General features: G+C 37.7%; 1 protein-coding gene across 1 annotated transcript; it reads left to right on the top strand.

The window, feature by feature from the left end:
* The first annotated feature begins 7,478 nt into the window (after positions 1-7,478).
* Positions 7,479-19,493, top strand: LOC131845230 (uncharacterized). The gene is made up of 10 exons (XM_059194270.1): positions 7,479-7,578; positions 8,748-8,932; positions 10,423-10,510; positions 11,423-11,469; positions 12,168-12,415; positions 12,847-12,853; positions 14,271-14,414; positions 16,198-16,348; positions 18,248-18,393; positions 19,371-19,493. Exons 1-10 carry the CDS (start codon positions 7,479-7,481, stop codon positions 19,491-19,493), a joined length of 1,239 nt encoding a protein of 412 aa, XP_059050253.1.
* The last annotated feature ends 1,148 nt before the right edge of the window (positions 19,494-20,641 follow it).

The raw sequence follows: 20,641 nt of genomic DNA, 5'->3' as shown, positions 1-20,641 counted from the left end.
GATACTGCTTGCTAAAATAAATGCGGAAGTAACTTTGTCTGTCGTGATGTCACGCCAAAATTAATGAACCGATTTTAATGGAATTTGGTATACAGATAGTCTAGGTCCTGGAAAGGATATGGGCTACTTTTTAAAGAGCTGCTTCGTCCACGTGTATATTAGTGACTTTGTCAAGTAAAGAAAATATTTAATTATCTAACCTAAAAAGGATAATCAAAAAGTTCTAAAAAGACGAATATCCATACAAACTTTCATCCCCATATCCCAAAAATGTGATCTTAAGGGTGTGACATAAAAATTATCCCCTTAAAACCATTTTTTTTTTTAATTTTCAATGTCATATTTATTTACCATCATCATTACATAGTATAAAATAAAATCGCTGTCGCTGTCTGTCCCTATGTATGCTTAAATCTTTAAAACTACGCAAGCGGTTTGGTTTGTTTAATAGATAGAGTGATTCTAGAGGAAGGTTTATATATATATAATACATGTAGACCCGGTAGCTAGTATTTAATAAATAGACCTAAAAAAAAATTTAAGTTTCAAAAATGACAGTATTTTCATACAACTTTTCATCTAGCATTAAAAAGTAGTCTATATCTTTCTCAGTGTCTAGACTATATATGTATTAAATTCCATTAAAATCGTTTCAGTAGTTGTGGCGTGAAAGCAAGACAGACGAACAGACAGTTTTCACATTTATAATGTTTGTAATGATTAGAACAGCAGAGAAGCTGACTCCAGACAGCATGGGGTTGTTCAAGAAGGGTATATTAAGGTTTCTTAAGGGTCGGTAACGCGTGACACCCCTGCTGTTTCAGACGTCCATAGGCCACGGTAACCGTTTACCATCAGATGGGCCGTATGTCTGATTACCATTATAATTGTATAAATAAATATATATACATGAACAGAATTACTGTCATCACGTTATCATGTGTTAGTATCGAGGTCTGACAATTTTTTTATATCCTCAAGTGAAAAGTGACTCTATTCCGAAATAATTTATACCGCAAAACAGAATTGGGTCAGTCAGCTGGTCTATTCATAATAATGAAGGAATTAATCAAAAACTCTGCCCCTCATACAGAAAATGTAGTTATTTACCATACTAAATACATAAAAAAAACGGACAGTAAGTGGTAACCGTCGCATACATGAACAGCACTACTGACATCACGTTATCACGTGACACCCGTGATACCACTCACGCGTTGTCACTCCAGAGTACTAACATGTCACGCCTCTTATCCTGTAACTTCACTTCCTAATCTGCACTACAACCGAAACAGCTTACAAAAGCTGCTTGGCTAAAATAGGTGAGACTGAAGTACACATATAGACCAGTTTAAACAAATTGGTAAATATAAAATAACTTTGTTTTGAAGACTGTTCCTATATAACTGTGGCAAGTAACTCCTCACAGATCATAAATATGGACTATATTTTAGAATAAGTTGTATTGTATAATGTTTAGTTTAAGAAACACGTTTTAAAACCATACAACTGCCAGCGTTTTATTTTGTACCTCAAGAAAGAAGATTGTTTTTAGTATTTAAGTTAGGATAAGACTAGCTTTAATTCACGGCTGTACCTGAGTTAGGAGTACTTAGACGATGCCGCTTAGCTCGGTGATATTTTTTAATTGTTTTGTTAAACGATATTGGGAAGGTTTGTTAAAAAATAACTTGTAAGTTGATTTGTTTATATTAATAGCAAAACTAGAATTTAATTCATATATACAGTGGACCTCCGGTTATCCGACAAACGTTTGGCAGGGCTTTTGGTCTTAAGGGTGTGAAATAAAAATCACCCCCTTAAAACCATTTTTTTATTTATTTTCAATGTCATATTTATTTATCAACATCATTACATAGTATAAAACAAAGTCGCTGTCGCTGTCTATCCCTATGTATGCTTAAATCTTTAAAACTACGCGACGAATTTTGAAGCGGTTTTGTTTAATAGATAGAGTGATTCTAGAGGAAGGTTTATATATATAATACATGTAGACCCGGCCGAAGCCGCGGCGGGTAGCTGGTATTTAATAGAGCCCTAAAAAAAATTTGTCGGATTATAGAGTGCTACCTAAGAGTCGCCTTTTTTTTTAAAAAAGAGTATCTTGTAATCCGACAAATTACAGATCCAGTGATAAGATTCTATATTATATATGTATGTATGAATATGCACTCTGAAGTATATTGTAAATATATAAGAGCTGGCAGCTACCTCGGACAAAGAATTAGTCTAGCTATTCAAAGAGGGAACGCTGCCAGTATCTTCGGAACTTTGCCTAAAGGGACTCCTTTTAATAATATATTTCATTTTATTATATTATATTTTTTAAGCTTCTTAATTTTAGGTTCTTTATTGTAAACAAAATATTCAATCTAAATATATAATAAAATATATAGTAATAATAGTCAATTATATGAATATAAATAAAATAAATTAGAAATTGTTCAAAATCTAAATATATATAACTCAAAGGTGACTGACTAACATAGTGATCTATCAACGCACAGCCCAAACCACTGGATGGATCGGGCTGAAATTTGGCATGCAGGTAGATGTTATGACGTAGGCATCCGCTAAGAAAGGATTTTGATTATTTCTACCCCCAAGGGGATAAAATAGGGGATGTAAGTTTATATGAAATTTTGTCAATTTTAAACCGATCAGGCTGAGACTTTACATGCATAAAGCTACTATGACGTAGGCATCCCCTAAGAAAGGATTTTGATAAATTCCACCCCTAAGGGGATAAATTAACGCGAGCAAAGCCGCGGGCAAAAGCTAGTAATAAATAAGATGCCATGTCAGATTATAAGGGGGCCGGATTACCGGGTCCACTGTATATACAAAATAGATCGGGTTAAAAGTCAAGTCGGGATTCTAGCGGTTTAGAACACCGATTTACTTCCGATGGTCGCGGGTTCAATTCCTCGCACGGTCCAAACATTTGTATTTATTTATTTATTAGCATACAAAATAGATTGCAATCAATATAATAGTCTTTGGAATAGATTTCCTGTAGCCCTGCGCAAAGCACAGAGTAAGTCTGTTTTCAAACGGAAAATGTTTGATTATCTCTAGAATGAACAAAACGGTTTTTAATTATTTATTTATTTATAAAATTACATGCTCTCAGTGAGTATTACAGTACAATACCAATGCACTCACCAAGGTATAAAACGTATGCAATACATACATTAATAATAATAATAGTGATAACAATAAGGACATAAAAAAAATAAAATAAAAACAGCAACTATCAAATTACAATAATATCAATAATCTAGAAATATACTAATACTGAGACTCCACAAAATTTGTTACCGCTCTGTGAAACTCTGTAGCAGTACAATTAAATATGTCAAGTAGAAAAAAAATATATAACTCATTAAGCAGACATATCACTTGTTCAAATATGAAGAAGTTTAAAAGTAGACTAGGCTGTACGGTCTAAGGATCTTTGCCTGTTCCATCACTGAAAAGGAGATGGACGAATATGGAAAAAAAAAATCTATTGTTGTCATAATATATATGTAAAATTCTCTTTTATTTAATTTTATTGGTGTATATATATATTATTATGTATTATATCAGGTATATGTTTATATTTATATATGTATATTTGTAAGTATTTGTAAAGAAACCTATTTATCTATGTTAGGTAAAATTATAGGTTAGTCCTTTCCCACCACTGCCTATCAACCGCTTTCTGTTCTTACCTAATGGTTAGCTGATAGAGAATGCCATATGGCATTAAGCTCGCCAAATTGTACAATTTTATAAGTGCAATAAAGAATAAATAAATTAATAATATAATTAACAGCGTGTAGTTAGGTACAAAACTGGATTGTAATACAACACTATGTATGATTAAAAGCTAAATTATATAGACGCATTCAATATACGCTAGATAGCTAGATAAGGTTAGTGGATGTGTGGTGTGACAAGAATGAATACATTAGAGGAAGTATGAAAGTGGCGCCGGTGTCGGAGAGGTTGAAGAGTAATCGTCTATCGTGGTATGGACATGTAATGCGTAGGAATGAGGATAATATTTTAAGGAAGGTGTTACATATGAATGTGGATGGTTATAAGGGCAGAGGAAGGCCGAGAAAGAGATGGATGGACTGTGTGAAAGATGATATGGTAAAAAAGGAAGTAAATAACGAGATGACTGCGAACAGGAATGAATGGAAGCGAAAAACATTACGACGACCACAAATAAATGGGATAAGAAAGAAGCAGATGATGATATTTATGAATACAATCGTCTGTACTTATATACTACATGTGTGGAAAAGAGAAGGAAGCATTATGTCGTCTCTGTCATACACTGCTGGCGTCATTCCACAACGTAATGTACATAGAATATACCCGGTAAAACGAGTAACGATACCCGAGATGACTGCGAACAGGGATTCAGTGGAAGAGAAAAACATTACGCCGACCACTAATAAATGATGATATATTTATGAATACAATCGTCTGTACTTATATACTACATGTGTGGAAAAGAGAAGGAAGCATTATGTCGTCTCTGTCATACACTGCTGGCGTCATTCGGCCATTAAGCTGTTACCGCAACGTAATGTGCATAGAAAATACCCAGTAAAACTAGTAACGGTACCCGAGATGACTGCGAACAGGGATCAATGGAAGAGAAAAACATTACGCCGACCACAAATAAATGGGATAAGGCAGAAAGAGATGATGATGAACCAGATAAGGATATATAATGAAAAGTAAATTAAACAGAGTAGACTGTATTCACGAGTATGGTTGTATTGGTCTTTGGAAGTATTGGGTACAATTATGTGTGAATAAAAAAATGTATTTAAGTATTTTTATCAGCTGTTTAGTATCCGTAACACAAGCTGTGCGTACCTTGGAACTAGATGTCGTTTTGTTGATTGTCCTAAGATATTATTAAACTCAAATGTTTTGTACCGTACGGGATATCGAACCCACGACCATCGCAAGTAAGGCGGTGTGCTAAACCCATTAAAACAAATAAATATTAAAATGTGTTTATTCGTACGATAAACTACGATAGCAGTTTACCATCAGATTGGCCGTATGCTTGTTTGCCACCATCATAGTATAAAAAATCATGAAATTTACTGTGATCGAAGTGAAATATGAAATTATTCTGTGATATTATAGTCTAGTTATTATTAAGTAGTAATTTCTATACTCGATACTCTTCAGTTTGGCAAAACTGCAGACTTTTACATTTGGTTGTGCCTAACATAAGCCTAGCCTATGTTTGTCATATGTTCATTGCCTTACAAAATAGTAAAGTACATTTTCTTGCGGCTATTAAAGTGGATTCGATTTTCCGAATCGTAAATATATGGAAATTAATTGTTATTAATATATAAGAACACAAATTCAGTCTGTTTGTGCCTAAATTTAATACTAGCTGTCCCGGCAAACGTTACTTTCCCATATAAATTATTAACGCTATAAAGAAAATAGGGGTTGGTGATAGAAGAGTGAAAATTTAGGGTCTTTTTTTTTTAGTGACCCACACTTAACACTTAAGGATTTAAATATTATAGCGGCATATCCGAATTTAGTAGATGACTGCACATCTTTCATTATTGCATCTTTGACAACTTATGTCTATATGTATTGACTGTTATGTGCCAGAATAAAAAAAAAAATACTAATAAATAAAGAAATAAAAAACACTTGAACTTGACGTCAAGTAAATTATTGCTGTTAACTTCATTTGAAAATGTTACAATCATTAACAGCAACAAAATGTATATTGTAAAAGGGTTTTTTTAGGCATGATAATGTAATGGTGCACCCGCCTGCGCTAACGGTTTACGCTGGCGGGGCACCAGTGAAGGATGATAAGATGAGCATGAGGTCAGGTCAGTTAGCACAAATGACTGACAAATTCACCAGGAATTTATCACAATGGTTACCTGGGGGGAACCGCGTGGAGGTCAAGATATAGTACATTTCTAGCAATCATGTGGACTATTACTAACAATCCCCTTTCTTCCCCCCCTCCCCTAATTTAATAATAATAATAATAATAAAACTTTATTGTGTACACATAAAATAATAAGAAAATACAGTAAATAGTAAAATAATTACAAAAGGCGGTCTTATCGCTAAATGCAATCTCTTACTGACAACCTAGAAGAGAGGACTTATGTACATAGAATAGGGTAGGTGGCACACATAAGACACTATTTATTATACTACTAGATATACATACTTACATTAGGGATAAATATATAAACCGACATATATACTACATATTGGAAGAAATGAGAAAAAAAATAAAATAAAAAAATGTACTATGAAGAGAGATAATGAGATCTTAGTCTATTTTTAAATGATGCATGTGTTTGAGCTGATCGAATGGAGAGTGGTAGAGAGTTCCAGGTGAATGGCTTGGACAGTGAAGGAGTTGGAATAATATGTGGAGGAGTGAGCAGGGATCGTCAAACATAGGCTTCTGGTACTACGCAAAGCAGAACCGGGGGATTTAATATGAAATTATTGTAAAAGTCTTGGCCGAGGGGGGGCCATCATTCTAGGGGGCTGCATTATTTAGTTTTTGCAGCGCCTCATAAGAAATGATGATCCGGGGCTGCCTAAAATGTGTGAAGTTATAAAGTTAAATTGGGCATGTAGGAAACCGTTGCTAAAAACTTACTAAAAAAATAGTAAAATCAGTTTGTAATAAGTACTCACAACTTGTCTTTTATTTTATCTCCGTATATCATGAATAACATTAGGGATCAACTCCTACACCCCCAATCCCCCGTCCAATTCAAACGGTGATCGAAATTACGACGGCCTGAGCCGAGGTTCGAACCCCTTTTTTTTTTTTTTTTACTTGGAGAAAATCCCTCATGGAGACCCGCCGGCCCCGGGGGAAGCCCGCGGGTACTGTGAGACTCCTACTCACTAAAAACTCCAAGATGTCCCTCACCCAACGCCATATGCCGGAGCCGCGGGATCGATAACATTCAACCGCGACTCCGACGGCGGTGGCCCACTCTACAGCGGGCCCCATCTCTGCGGGTTCCCTGTGGAACCCACCACTTCCCCCGTCTTCCCTGGGGAAGGAGCGCGGGGACATGCGCGCGACTTCTTCGGGCCTAGTGTGGAGGGGTGGGACCGCCCCCGCGGTCGTCACCCCGGCCCGAGGTTCGAACCCCTAGCGGTGCCCTCAGACTGGCGTAGTATCTGTCAGGCAAGAGTTGTCCTTCAGCCGCTCCAGAAGTCCTTTGGTTTGGAGTGCCATCTGCGCTCGCCCCCTATCGTGAGGTGAAGCTATAAAGACCAGCCGCGGCCAACAGCATTAGAGTAATCCGATAAAAGACTTGGGTGGAAATACCTATATATTTTCTACGAGTAAAGTCATATGATTGAATTATAGTTTATATCCATAAAAAGGTATGTAAGCGCAATAGTGATAAACAATATTCGAAATGAAATTCACAATACTTGTACTGTTTTTAATAAAATACATTTATTGCAAACTATGGCCGAAAGGAGTTGTTCATTATACCATAAACAAGAAAGATTACGGTACTTATTTTTTTTTTTATCTTACCTTTGCAGTCGCTCTGGATTAGGGGCTGTTCAAGTATTACGTAAGCACTATGGTGGAGGGTCAGACATTTGCTTATTTTGGATGACATGGGGGTCAGAGGAGGGGGCAAATGATGATTACGTCATCGGTGTAGTTATTTACTTTTTTACATGAATGGCAACCCTCATAATCTTTGCTAAAAAAACAATATATTAATTGAAAAATGTTTACGTTAGCATGGGGGGAGGGGGTAAGGATAGCTTACTTTTGCTGACAAAGGGGATGGGGGTAAATAATTGTAATAAATGTGTTTATGTAACTTGAACGACCCCTAATTACTGATGATTTTTTTTAGTATGGTGCACCCGCCTGCGCTAGCGGTTTACGCTGGCGGGGCACCAGTGGAGGATGATAAGATGAGCATGAGGTCAGGTCAGTTAGCACATCGTATTATAAACGCGAATTTGTCAGTATGGATGGATGGATGTTTGTTACTCTTTCACACAAAAGCTACTGAACGGATTTTGTGGAAACTTTACAATAATATAGCTTATACATCAGGATAAAATATAGCCTATAAATAAAAAAGATATGTGAATTGGATTAAATATAATAGTAAATGTCAAGTATGTCCGTCTGTCCCGGATAATCTCTGAAACGGCTAGACCGATTTTGACGGGACTTCGAAGGTAGCTGATGTAATAAGGAATAACTTAGGTTACTTTTATTTTAGAATAATAAAATTAAATTCCACACGGACGAAGTCGCGAGTACGATAGTAGATAAATATAAACAAACATTTATATACATTATCTAAATATATATAACTCAAAGGTGACTGACATAGTTATCTATCAACGCACAGTTCAAAGCACTTGACGGATCGGGCTGAAATTTGGCATGCAAGTAGATGTTATGACGTAGGCATCCGCTAAGAAAGGATTTTGATTAATTCTACCCCCAAGGGGATGAAAGTTTGTATGAAACTTTGTCAATTTTAAACCGATCGGGCTGAGATTTTGCTTGCATAAAGCTACTATGACGTAGGTATCCCCATAGAAGGGATTTTGATAAATTCCACCCCTAAGGGGATAAATTAACGCGAGCAAAAGCTAGTTAATATATAAACACAATGAACCTAAATCTAAAAATCTTAATATTACAGATATACACTCACAAGATGTTATAATGTCAACCTTCAGTCAACTTCAGAATGAAGTTTGCGTGAAGTTTTTTAATAATAACCTAAATAGCTCTACTACCGAAATAGATAAAATATTGTACATAAGTAATCCTTACAAGAGTAAACACTGTCCTCCACGACATTACGATTACACGAAGAGTGTCGTGGTATGTATGGCTATCTTAAAAAGATCTAGCACATATAATTACATAGTATAAAACAAGATCGCTGTCGCTGTCTGTCCGTCCCTATGTAGGTATGCTTAAATCATTAAAACTACGCAACGGATTTTGAAGCGGTTTTTAGTGATTCAAGAGGAAGGTTTAAAAAAAGTAATTCAATTGAGTTCCTTGCCAGTTGGATGTATATACCGCACTGGATGGTAGGGAAAAAATTAAAATTAGAATGTGAAAATTTGACGTTCATAAGCGGCTAAAATGTCCTATATGAATAAATGATTTTTTAATTTGAATAATATCTATCTTTGGGGGAAAGGGGATTGTTACCAGTACCGGATTTATATGTTTTACTAGAAATAACCGTTTTTTACTACATGCATATGAATATAAATACGGTACATACACCAAAATATCATTTTTTAATGTGTTTGTCTGAAAGGGCTATACCTATTTTGATGGGACTTTTATTGGCAGGTAGTCTTTTATTTTACAAAAAAATATATTTTTTTTCTTTACTTTTTTTTATAGTCGCGGGAACAGGCCGCGACTATATAAAAAAGTATTTTTTTAAAATAAAAGTAGCCTAAGTTACTCCTTATTACATCAGCTACCTGCCAATAAAAGTCCCGTCAGAATCTGTTTAGCTCTTTCAGACAGACAAGCAGACAAAAATTGAAAATAAAATTTTGGTGTATGTACCGTATTTATATTCATATGCATGTAGTAAAAAACGGTTATTTCAATATTACAAAAAGACACTTCTATTTTATTTATATGTATAGATAATGGAATGGCATCTCTACGCTAACGGTATACCCTGGCGGGGCACCAGTGGAGGCTGATAAGATGAGCATGAGGTCAAGTCAGTTAGCACATCGTGACATATTCATTAGGAAATTTGTCACGACGGTTTCCAGATCCCTCCGATTGATCCCCAGTCCAATTCAAACAGGGCTTGATATTACGACGGCCTGCATCGAGGAACCCCTAGCGGTGCCCTCAGACTAAAATTGTACCCGTCAGTCAGGAGTTGTCCTTGAACCACTTCATAAGTCCTCGGTGACGACCTCGGTGGTCTAGCGGTCTAGCACACCGCTTTACGTCCGATGGTCGCGGGTTCGATTCCTCGCACGGCACAAACATTTGTATTCATGAGTGTGATTGTTTGTATCGGTCTGGGTGTTTTCTATGTATAATATGTATGCATTTACGAAAAAAAATATCTATGTATTTGTATCAGTTATCTAGTACCCATAACACAAGCTTTAGCTAGCTTAACTTGTGTCTAGATGGCGCTGTGTGGATTGTCCTGAGATAACTTCCTTTGGTTTGGATTGCCATCTGCACTCGCCCCATATCGTCCGGTGAAGCTGTAAAGGCCAGCTGCGGCCAACAGCATTAGAGTAGTCCGAAAAAAAGAAGGTTTACCAGACATAGTGTCAACTGAGACATGTTTTCATAACGACTTGTCATTGCAGGATATGCCTATTGGCTACAAATGTATTGATCAGAAGGAAATTGCTAAAGTTGTTGTGGACATGCTCAGAGCAAGCATCGATCCCAATGGTAAGGTACAATTTAATCTTTATAATTTAAGAGCTGTGCTCTTGTCGGTGGAGCTACCGCCACCTTCCACGATCTTCTATCAGTCCTTTTAGCTGTTGATACGACACGACTCCAACTTGTTCTTTAACCTGCTTGATATAGCTGTGTCTCGGTTTTCCCCTTCCTCTCTTTCCATCTATTTTTCCTTCTATAATGTTGTTAATTAGTTCGTCGTGTCGTATCAAGTGCCCCAACATTTTCCCCGCCTATTCTCAATAATATCTATGATCTGTCTCTTTTCTTTAATCCTCTCAAGCACTTCTTCATTCCTTATTTTATCTTCTTACATAGTATAAAAGAAAGTCGCTGTCGCTGTCTGTCCCTATCTATGCTTAAATCTTTAAAACTATGGAACAGTTTTTGAAGCGGTTTTTGTAATAGGTAGACTGATTTAAGAGGAAGGTTTATATATATATAATACATGTACACCCGGGCGCGGTTGGGTAGCTAGTAATATTATAAATACGAAAGTTTGTAAGTATGGATGTTTGTTACTCTTTCACGCGAAAACTACTGAACGGATTTTGATGAAAGTTTTCAGTGATAGCTTACGCATCAGAAGTATACATAGGGTATAAATTTCTTGCAGATGGAACAACAGATACGGCTAGTCTTATATATAAAATTCTCGTGTCACAATGTTAGTTACCATACTTCTCCGAAACGCCTATACTGATTTTTAAGGAATTTTATATGCATATTCAGTGGGTCCGTGAATCGACTACTATCTATTTTTCATACCCCTAAGTGATAAGCTCCACTCTTCACATACATTTATTTCTTATTTTTTTAATTTATATTTTAACATCCATATCTACTTACAAACTTTCGTGTATATAATATAATTATTAAGATTAAATATCTTTGTTGCAGACTCGCCAATAAATAGTTACGATTTAATTAAGAAATTTAAAGAGAAGGTATTTTAATTATATTATATTGCTTTTGAAAGAAAGAAAGATTTTTCTTAATGACTTTTTACTTATTCAGAATATTTTATATTTTAAGTATTCAATGAAATATCATATAATCTTTAAGATTAAAATCAACATGCGAAATTTGTTTTTTTTTCATTTTTCTTAACTGCACTGGTTACCGAGTAAAGATGCTATATCTATATAACTCTATTCTCCCAAATTTGAATTTAAATGAATCTGTATTATTATCACGACCTCGGTGGTCTAGCGGTCTAGCACACCGCTTTACGACCGATGGTCGCGGGTTCGATTCCTTGCACGGCACAAACATTTGTATTCATGAGTATGATTGTTTGTGCCGGTCTGGGTGTTTTCTATGTATATTATGTATGTATTTATATACCACTTGTCTAGTACCTATAACAGAAGCTCTGCTTACCGTGGTACTAGATGGCGCTGTGTCAATTGTCCAGGGTTATTTATTTATTATTCCGAACTGACGGTAGATTTAACATATCATAAGAGTCTGTAAAAGACCTACATGAATAAAGATATTTTGAATTTTAATTTCATAATGATAGAAAACTTACTTGCATGTTAAATTATTTTTAATTTGACAATTAAATTGCATGCTAAACCCTCGGAAGATGTTAAAGAAGTTTAATAATGATTATTTCTATTTCTTCTCCATCTTCTAGAAGGAGGACCGCACTCTTCCTTCTCTACTCACCCCCACAGATCGTAACTACATAAATGCCCATTACCACTTCGAGTGTGGCGCCCTCTCTGAGAGACCAGCGTTGTCTCGACGTACTGGCCAGGATGACGCGGAGTTTTTAGAAATAACTGCAGCCAATGTCGATTACTATGAGAACAAGTTATGGCCGCTGGGTATAGTTATGTATGGACTCGAGGAGAAATATAGTAAGTTATCTTTGTATTTGCTAGGGTTCATATCAATACTGTAGAAAAGTATGAGATTTTAAAAAGATATTAAAAGAAGGTAGTTTGTGTTTAGTACTAATGAAGTACCCAATGTAAAGATTATTACAAATATTGTAAATAGCGCCATCTAGTAATTATAGACCGAACTAAGTTGTTTGTCAAAAGATAACCGTTACCCCCCGCTTCTCTCCTTACTACTCTGATTTCGGTCTATAAATACTCCGATCGATCCCCCGTCCAATTCAAACGGAGATCGAAATTACGACGGCCTGAGCCGAGGTTCGAACCCCTAGTGGTGCCCTCAGACTACAGTCGTATCCGTCAGGCGGGAGTTGGCCTTCAGCCGCTCCATAAGTCCTTCCGCGGGTTTGGAGTGCCATCTGCACTCGCCCTTTAACGTCCGGTGAAGCTGTAAAGACCAGCTGCGGCCTACAGCATTAGAGTGGTCCGAAAAAAAAATTGTATAATTCTCTTTCGTTGGGTGAGCCGCGGCATTCAGTCGACGAGTGCAGAGCGTGCCGGTTGTGTTTTGGATACTAAAGTGAATTGTATTAGAAATGAATTTATCCCGGTCTTAGTTGGGCCTGAGGGGAAGCTGCAAGTAGTGAAGGCGAGTGTTAATGCATTCTAAAAGGGCCTTGTAAAACTACACCCGTGTCAGAAGTCACGGGCGCTACTTGGGGTTTCCCTTGCGGTAGCTGGCTTCAAAGCCTAAGTCGTCATCATTATTAGTGCTTCTTATATATATATAGCTTACTTGTGGCGGCGTGGTGGGGGTTTTTTTTATGGATGATAATGGAATGGTGCACCCGCCTACGTTGCATATGCTAGTGGTCACTCTATACTCCCAAATTTGAATTTAAAAATGAATCTGTATTATTGTAAACATGTACATTTATTTAAAAAGAATACGAGCTGAGTTTCTTGTCAGTTCTTCTCATCTCGAAATCACTCCGAACTGACGGTAGATTTAACATGTAAGAGACTGTAATAGACCTACTTGAATAAAGATATCTCGAATTTGATTTGAGATTTTAATAATAATAATTAAAACTTTATTGACGGCCTCGGTGGTCTAGTGAGACGTAGCGGTGTATTAAATATACACCGCTTTACGTCCGATGGTCGCTAAGAGTCTGTAATAGACCTACATGAATAAAGATATCTCGAATTAGATTTAAGATTTTAATAATAATAATTAAAACTTTATTGACGGCCTCGGTGGTCTAGTGGTTTAATACACCGCTTTACGTCCGATGGTCGCGGGTTCGATTCCTCGCACGGTACAAACATTCGTATTCATGAGTATGATTGTTAGTATTAATCTGGGTGTTTTCTATGTATATTACGTTTGTATTTACAAAAAGTAAAGTATTTATGTCAGTTGTCTAGTACCGTAACACAAGCTCTGCGTAGCTTGGAACTAGATGGCGCTGTGTGAATTGTCCAAGTATATTATCATTAATATTATATTAAAAACTAGCTGTACTCGCGACTTCGTCCGCGTGGAAATAAACTTTATTTTTCTAAAATAAAAATAGCCTAATTTGCTCCTTGTTACACCAGCTACCTGCCAAAAAAAGTCCCTTCAAAATCGGTCCAGCGATTTCAGAGATTAGTCGGAACAAATAAACAGACAGACAGACAAACAAAAATTGTAAAAAATGTTATTTTTGTATATGTACCTACCGTATTTATATTCATATGCATGTAGTAAAAAAACAGTTATTTCAATATTACAAACAGACACTCCTTTTCTGACAAAGTCCGGCCCGAAGGACCAATGTCCAAGATATCTAATAGACAATTAATTTTTTTATTCTTCTACAGGAGAAGAACCACTGTTTGCATTCCTCAAGCACGCCATGGCATCCATTGAGCTATCGACCTGCGTGGTCTTCCAAGAGATCACCCCTGATGATGTACTGACTCCGAAGAACCTGCTTTGGTTCGGCAGTGAAGGAGAAGACATGCCGAACCTTGGGTTTATGAGTGGAAACCAGGTGAATGATATTTTACGTAGATTTTTTAATGGCAAAGACGCTTATGGTAACCTGATGATGGTAACCGTCGTATGTATACGTGAACAGCACTACGGACATCACGTTATCACGTGACGCCCGTGATACCACTCACGTGTTGTCATTCCAGAGTACTAACATGTCACGCCTCTTATCCTGTAATTTCACTTCCTAATCTGCACTACAACCGAAACAGCTTACAAAGCAAGCTGCTTGGCTGAAATAAGTGAGACTGAGGTACACACGCAGGCTTGTTTGTATACTCTATTACTATTAGGTATTAGACGGCTTTGGTCTAGCGGTTTAGCCCACCACCTTACCACCACCTACGATGCATACATTCATCTTCATGAGTACGATTGTTTGTAACGTTGTTGGAAGAGGATTGTCAGCAATGTGGATTCATGAACCCGTTACTATCAATGTACCATGTCAGGTTGACCTCCACGCGGTTCCCCCTGGAAACTATCGTGATAAATTCCTGGTGAATTTGTCACGATGGGCTAACTGGAAAATTAGCTTGCTGCCAATTACAAGTGCGTTGCTGGCCTTTTAAAAAGGAATAAGGACTAGTTTGCAGCCCATGAGCAACGCCAGGGGTACTGCAAGTGCGTTGTCGGCCTTTTAAAGCATCAACTTTTTTCTTAATAGTTTCAATATCGTATCGGTTCGGAAATACCATTGCTGGAAGGTGATTCCATGAGTGTTAATAATGAGAATAGTAGCATCATTGCTAGCAATGTACCATCAGGTGGACCTCCACGCTGTTCCCACTGGAAACCATCGTGAGAAGTGTCTGGAATATATCTCTCGATGTGCTAACTGACCTGACCTCATGCTCATCTTATCATCCTCCACTGGTGCCCCGCCAGCGTAAACCGCTAGCGCAGACACCATCCCATTCAAATTCAAATTAATTTTTTTTTAATTTGATGTGTCCATCCCATCCCGTTTTTTTATGGATGATACCATCCCATTATCATCCATAAAAAAAACGGTATAGATCTTGTTCTTATAAAATAAAAAAGTTGTTTCCTACTTAAGCTATAAGAAACAGTATTTTATTTACATTTCTCTTTCACTTTTTATACGACGTAGGTAATATGGTCTGATGGTAAGCAGTTACCATAGCCTATGAACGCCTGAAACACCAGGGTATCACGTGCGCGTTATCGACCCTTAAGAAACCTTAATATACCCTTCTTGGAAATCCAAGCCGTAGTCTCTCGAGAAAACCACGGCAGGTAGTTCATGTATATGTATCATAACAATGTAACATGTCAGGTTGAGCTCCATGCGGTTTCCCCTGGAAGCTATCCTGATGAAATTCCTGGTGAATTTGTTACGGTGTGCTAACTGACCTGACCACATCATCATCATCATTCATCCTCCACTGCTGCCCCGCCAGCGTTGTTAAAGAGGTCACAAATCTCGTATAAAAGAAATGTTTTTTAAACTGGTGACAATCAAGCATACGGCCTATCTGATAGTAAACGGACACACCAGGGGTGTCACGCGTTGCCGACCCTTAAAAAACCTTAATATACCCTTCTTGAAAAGTTGGCAGGCAGTTCATTCAGCAATGTAAGTGTACGCGGGTGGAAGCTCCTCTGAAACCGCACTGTCCGAGACCACTTAGGTTCCAGCGTGTAGGGATGAATTCCCTGTCGATGGCGAGCGGTGTGATGGTAAAAGGTAGCCGTGGGCATCATGTCATTATATGCAGTTTGCCGACAATTGTCAGAATATTTTTTTTAATTTCCAGACAATCAGATTGGAATCTATGTCCCAAGGCGCTCCTGGACACACAGCGCACGCACTGAACATGTTGACGCGTGTTCTGGGCGTCCCCATGATGTCCAACCGGTTCGACAGAGACAACTATGTGGTTATCAACTGGAAACGTGTCGAAAAAGGTATTATAATAATAATAATCCCAGGACAATTCGCACAGCGCCATCTAGACCCTTTTTTTTTTTTGACTTGGAGAAAATCCATCATGGAGACCCGCCGGCCCCGGGGAAGCCCGCGGGTACTGTGAGACTCCTACTCACTAAAAACTCCAAGATGTCCCTCACCCAACGCCTAAGCCGGAGTCGCGGGATCGATGACATTCTACCGCAACTCCGGCGGCGGTGGCCCACTCTAGCAGCGGGCCCCATCTCTGTGGGTTCCATAGCGGAACCCGCTACTTCCCCTCCTCTTCCCTGGGGAAGGCGCGCGGGGACATGCGCGCGACTTCTTCGGGCCTAGTGTGGTGGGGTGGGACCGCCCCCGCAGTCGTCACCCCGGCCCGGTAGCGATCGAGGAGCGGCTAGTTACCGCCCCTACCTCCCTGATCGCCAGGAGGGGGACTGGGCTCGTGGGCCGTCTCCATCCCCTCCTCCTGAACGCTCCTTCGGCCTGGGGCCTGAGTGGCTGGCCGTTTCCCCTTTTTGTTTTTGGGCGGGGTGCAAGATTTAGCACCCACCCAATGGTTCGCCGGGCGACCTAGCGCGGCGCAGATGACGCACCGCGGATCGGCTGTGCATGTTGCTGCACGAAGCGCCATCTAGACCCAAGTTAAGTTAGCTTAACCTTGTGTTATGGGTACTAGATAACTGATACCAATACATAGATATATATTTTTTTCGTAAATACCTACATTTTACAGATAGAAAACTCCCTAACAATCATACTTTAATACAAATGAATGCCGTGCGAAGAATCGAATCCGCAACCATTGGAAGTTAGGCGGTGTGCTAAACCACTAGACTACCGGGGCCGTCGGTGTAGTGAAACTTTTATTTATACCGTGTCTGAATCATCCGCAGGCCCTTACGCCTGGGTTCGAGTCCCGAGCTTGTGTTTCTTCTTCCCGGGCATTCTCCTGAGGTGAATCACCCCATCGTCGTTTTTTTACGGTGTTATTTGGCGAATGTAACCGGCTGAAGTAATAGTGTAGCGAGAATGAGAACGGATTCTAATCTGGTTTATAATGCAATAAAAAGTAAAGTCATGATCTTTGAGGCAAGAGACAAAAACACATGCAAACATGATTTTCCGGATGTCAAACTGTAAAGAGCATTGCTTGGAGAAGATATACTAGCATTGCAGTTTTGGAATTTATTCCAGGAAAAGAGCATTACTTGAAGAAGATATATCCATGAAGTTTGGACTACTCTAGAATTAATATTTTGCAATTTAGCCCAGGCAAATAGCAATGCTTGGAGAAGATATATCCTTTAAGATTGAACTCTCTAGCATTGCAGTTTTGGAATTTATTCCAGGAAAAGAGCATTACTTGAAGAAGATATATCCATGAAGTTTGGACTACTCTAGCATTAAAGTTTTGGAATTTAGCCCAGGCAAATAGCATTGCTTGGAGAAGATATATCCTTTAAGATTGAATTTTTTTAGCATTAAAGTTTTGGAATTTATCCCAGGCAAATAGCATTGCTTGGAGAAGATATATCCTTTAAGATTTAACTTTTCTAGCATTAAAGTTTTGGAATTTATCCCAGGCAAATAGCATTGCTTGGAGAAGATATATCCTTTAAGATTGAACTTTTTTAGCATTAAAGTTTTGGAAAATATCCCAGGCAAATAGCATTGCTTGGAGAAGATATATCCTTTAAGATTGAATTTTTTTAGCATTAAAGTTTTGGAATTTATCCCAGGCAAATAGCATTGCTTGGAGAAGATATATCCTTTAAGATTTAACTTTTCTGGCATTGAAGTTTTGGAGTTTATTCTAGCAAAGGAGCATTGCTTGGAGAAGAGATATCCATCAAGTTTGGACTACTCTAGAATTAATATTTTGGAATTTATTCCAGGGAAAGAGCATTATTTGGAGAAGACTCCTATAGCGGCTTGGCTGCAACAAATACCGTACGACTTTGCTAGCGCTACACACGCCCCCGCCAACTATTTGTGTGGTAGCTGCTCTGAAACATCCCCGTACACTGTGGAACCTTTGCAGGTATACCTCAATTTTTTTTATAAAGGTTTAGCATACGGCTCTGCTTCCGATGGTCGCGGGTTCGATTCCTCGCACGGTGCAAACGTTTGTATTCATGACTATGATTGTACTGGTCGGGGTGTTTTTTCTATATATCACTATTACATATTATTACATAGTATAAAGCAAAGTCGCTATCGCTGTCTGTCCCTATGTATGCTTAAATCTTTAAAACTACGCAACGAATTTTGAAGCGGTTATTTTTAATAGATAGTGATTCTAGAGGAAGGTTTATATATATAATACATGTACACCCGTGCGAAGCAGGGCCGAGTAACTAGTTATGTATATATTTAAAAAGAAATTTATCAAAGTTTCTTTTCTATCAGTTGTCTGAAACCTATACACAAGCTCTACTTATTATTTCAAACGAGAATTGTCAATAATATCTTCATATAAATAAGGTATTTTTTAGTTTGACAGTTCTTATCAATTGTAATCTTCTCTAATATATTTTGACTATTAGAATAGAATAGAATAGAAAAACATTTATTCAAATAAACTTAATTTAAACACTTTTGAATAGTCATAACATTTTTTTTTATCTACCGCTCATTCGGAAAGCTGTCTCATCACAAGAAGAATGAGCAAGAAACTTGTGTGTTGCTCTTTGAAATAATTATAACTTTACATTTTTAAGCTGAAAAGTGTGATTAAAAACTACCAACTAATACTAATTCAATAGTGTATAGCAGTGATGGCTGGCTCATCCATCATACTCGTGAACGAATGCTGCTTGTAGGTACTGGTCTGATCTTATCACTACGACTGATTTAATCTTATTGTATTTTTATATTTGACCCTAATAAATTAGTGATGGTTGGTAGTTTGTATTCACACGTTTCGACTTGTAAATGTGAACTTACAAGGATTGATCATCTGTGGCAAAAGACTATGTCTATGGACCACTTGATTAATTTAATCTGTATTTTTTTCAGGACCACCTGTGGCAAAAGACCTTGTCTATGGGTCATAGAATTGACCTGAGCGAGACAGATAGACACGTAATCAATATCTTATACGGGAGACAGTGTCAATATAGATATTTGGCCAAGAATTAAAATAAAGAATGCCTTATGGTGTTAAACCCGCAAATGTAGTACCTTTTATAATAATAATAATAATCTCAGGACAATTCACACAGCGCCATCTAGACCCAAGTAAAGCTAGCTAAAGCTTGTGTTATGGGTACTAGACAACTGATACGTATACATAGATATTTTTTGTAAATACATAGAAAACACCCAGACCGATACAAACAATCATACTCATGAATACAAATTTTTGTGCCGTGCGAGGAATCGAACCCGCGACCATCGGTCGTAAACCGGTGTGCTAGACCGCTAGACCACCAAGGTCGTCATGTTATTATACCGCATGAGCTGTATTACTGTAAAGTTTTATCAAAATTCTTCGAGTCGTTTTTGCGTGAAAGAGTTACAGACATGAGACATCCGTCCAACTATACTAATTTCGCGTTTATAATATTAGTAGTAAATGTAATATTATGTTATCTGGGGTAGTAACTAGTAAGTGGTATATGATTAACGACTTTTAAAGCGACTTATGGAGATTTACCAAAGGATCGCTTAAAAAAATAGCCAAATTCGAACTCACGACCTTTCTTAGGTCTAATATTTACATAAAATAACAGCTACCGATTACTATGAGCGGCAAAACGTAACGTTAGCGCGTTTTACGTTTCTGTGCACCGCCATCTAGTAGCAAGTTTGTGAACTAAAGCCAAAGAGTAAAGTAAATATACCAGAAGGAAAAGCGAAATATTTAAGTTTTTAACCCAAAATAGCCAATGAATAAAGTTAATTCCATTTTTATAGTTCTAGCTTCAAAAATGACGATATTCCATACAAATTTAAATCCCCTATTTTTTTATATTCCCTTAAATCTATGTATGTATATTATTATTTATGTATAGTAATATTTTAATTTCATTATGTTGTGGTATGGGTAAACTGAAAACCAGCGCTGGACGCCCATCAGTCCAGCAATAACTGAGTTTGTACCTATCGCCAATCATAATAATTATGTATAGGGGGAAAGGAATTGTTAGTAATGTGGATTGATAACCCCATAGCTAGCAATGTACCATGTCGGGTTGACCTCCACGCGGTTCCCCCTGGAAACCATCATAAATTCTTAGTGAATTTGTCACGATGGGCTAACTGATCTAACCTCATGCTCATCTTAT

The sequence above is a fragment of the Achroia grisella genome, unplaced genomic scaffold (genome assembly GCF_030625045.1).
Source record: "Achroia grisella isolate CSIRO2021 unplaced genomic scaffold, CSIRO_AGI_Agris_v1 utg461, whole genome shotgun sequence".
In the NCBI taxonomy this organism is placed as follows: Eukaryota; Metazoa; Arthropoda; class Insecta; order Lepidoptera; family Pyralidae; genus Achroia; species Achroia grisella.
Note: the sequence above shows the minus strand (reverse complement) of the source record. Positions and strands in the feature narration are given on the sequence as shown.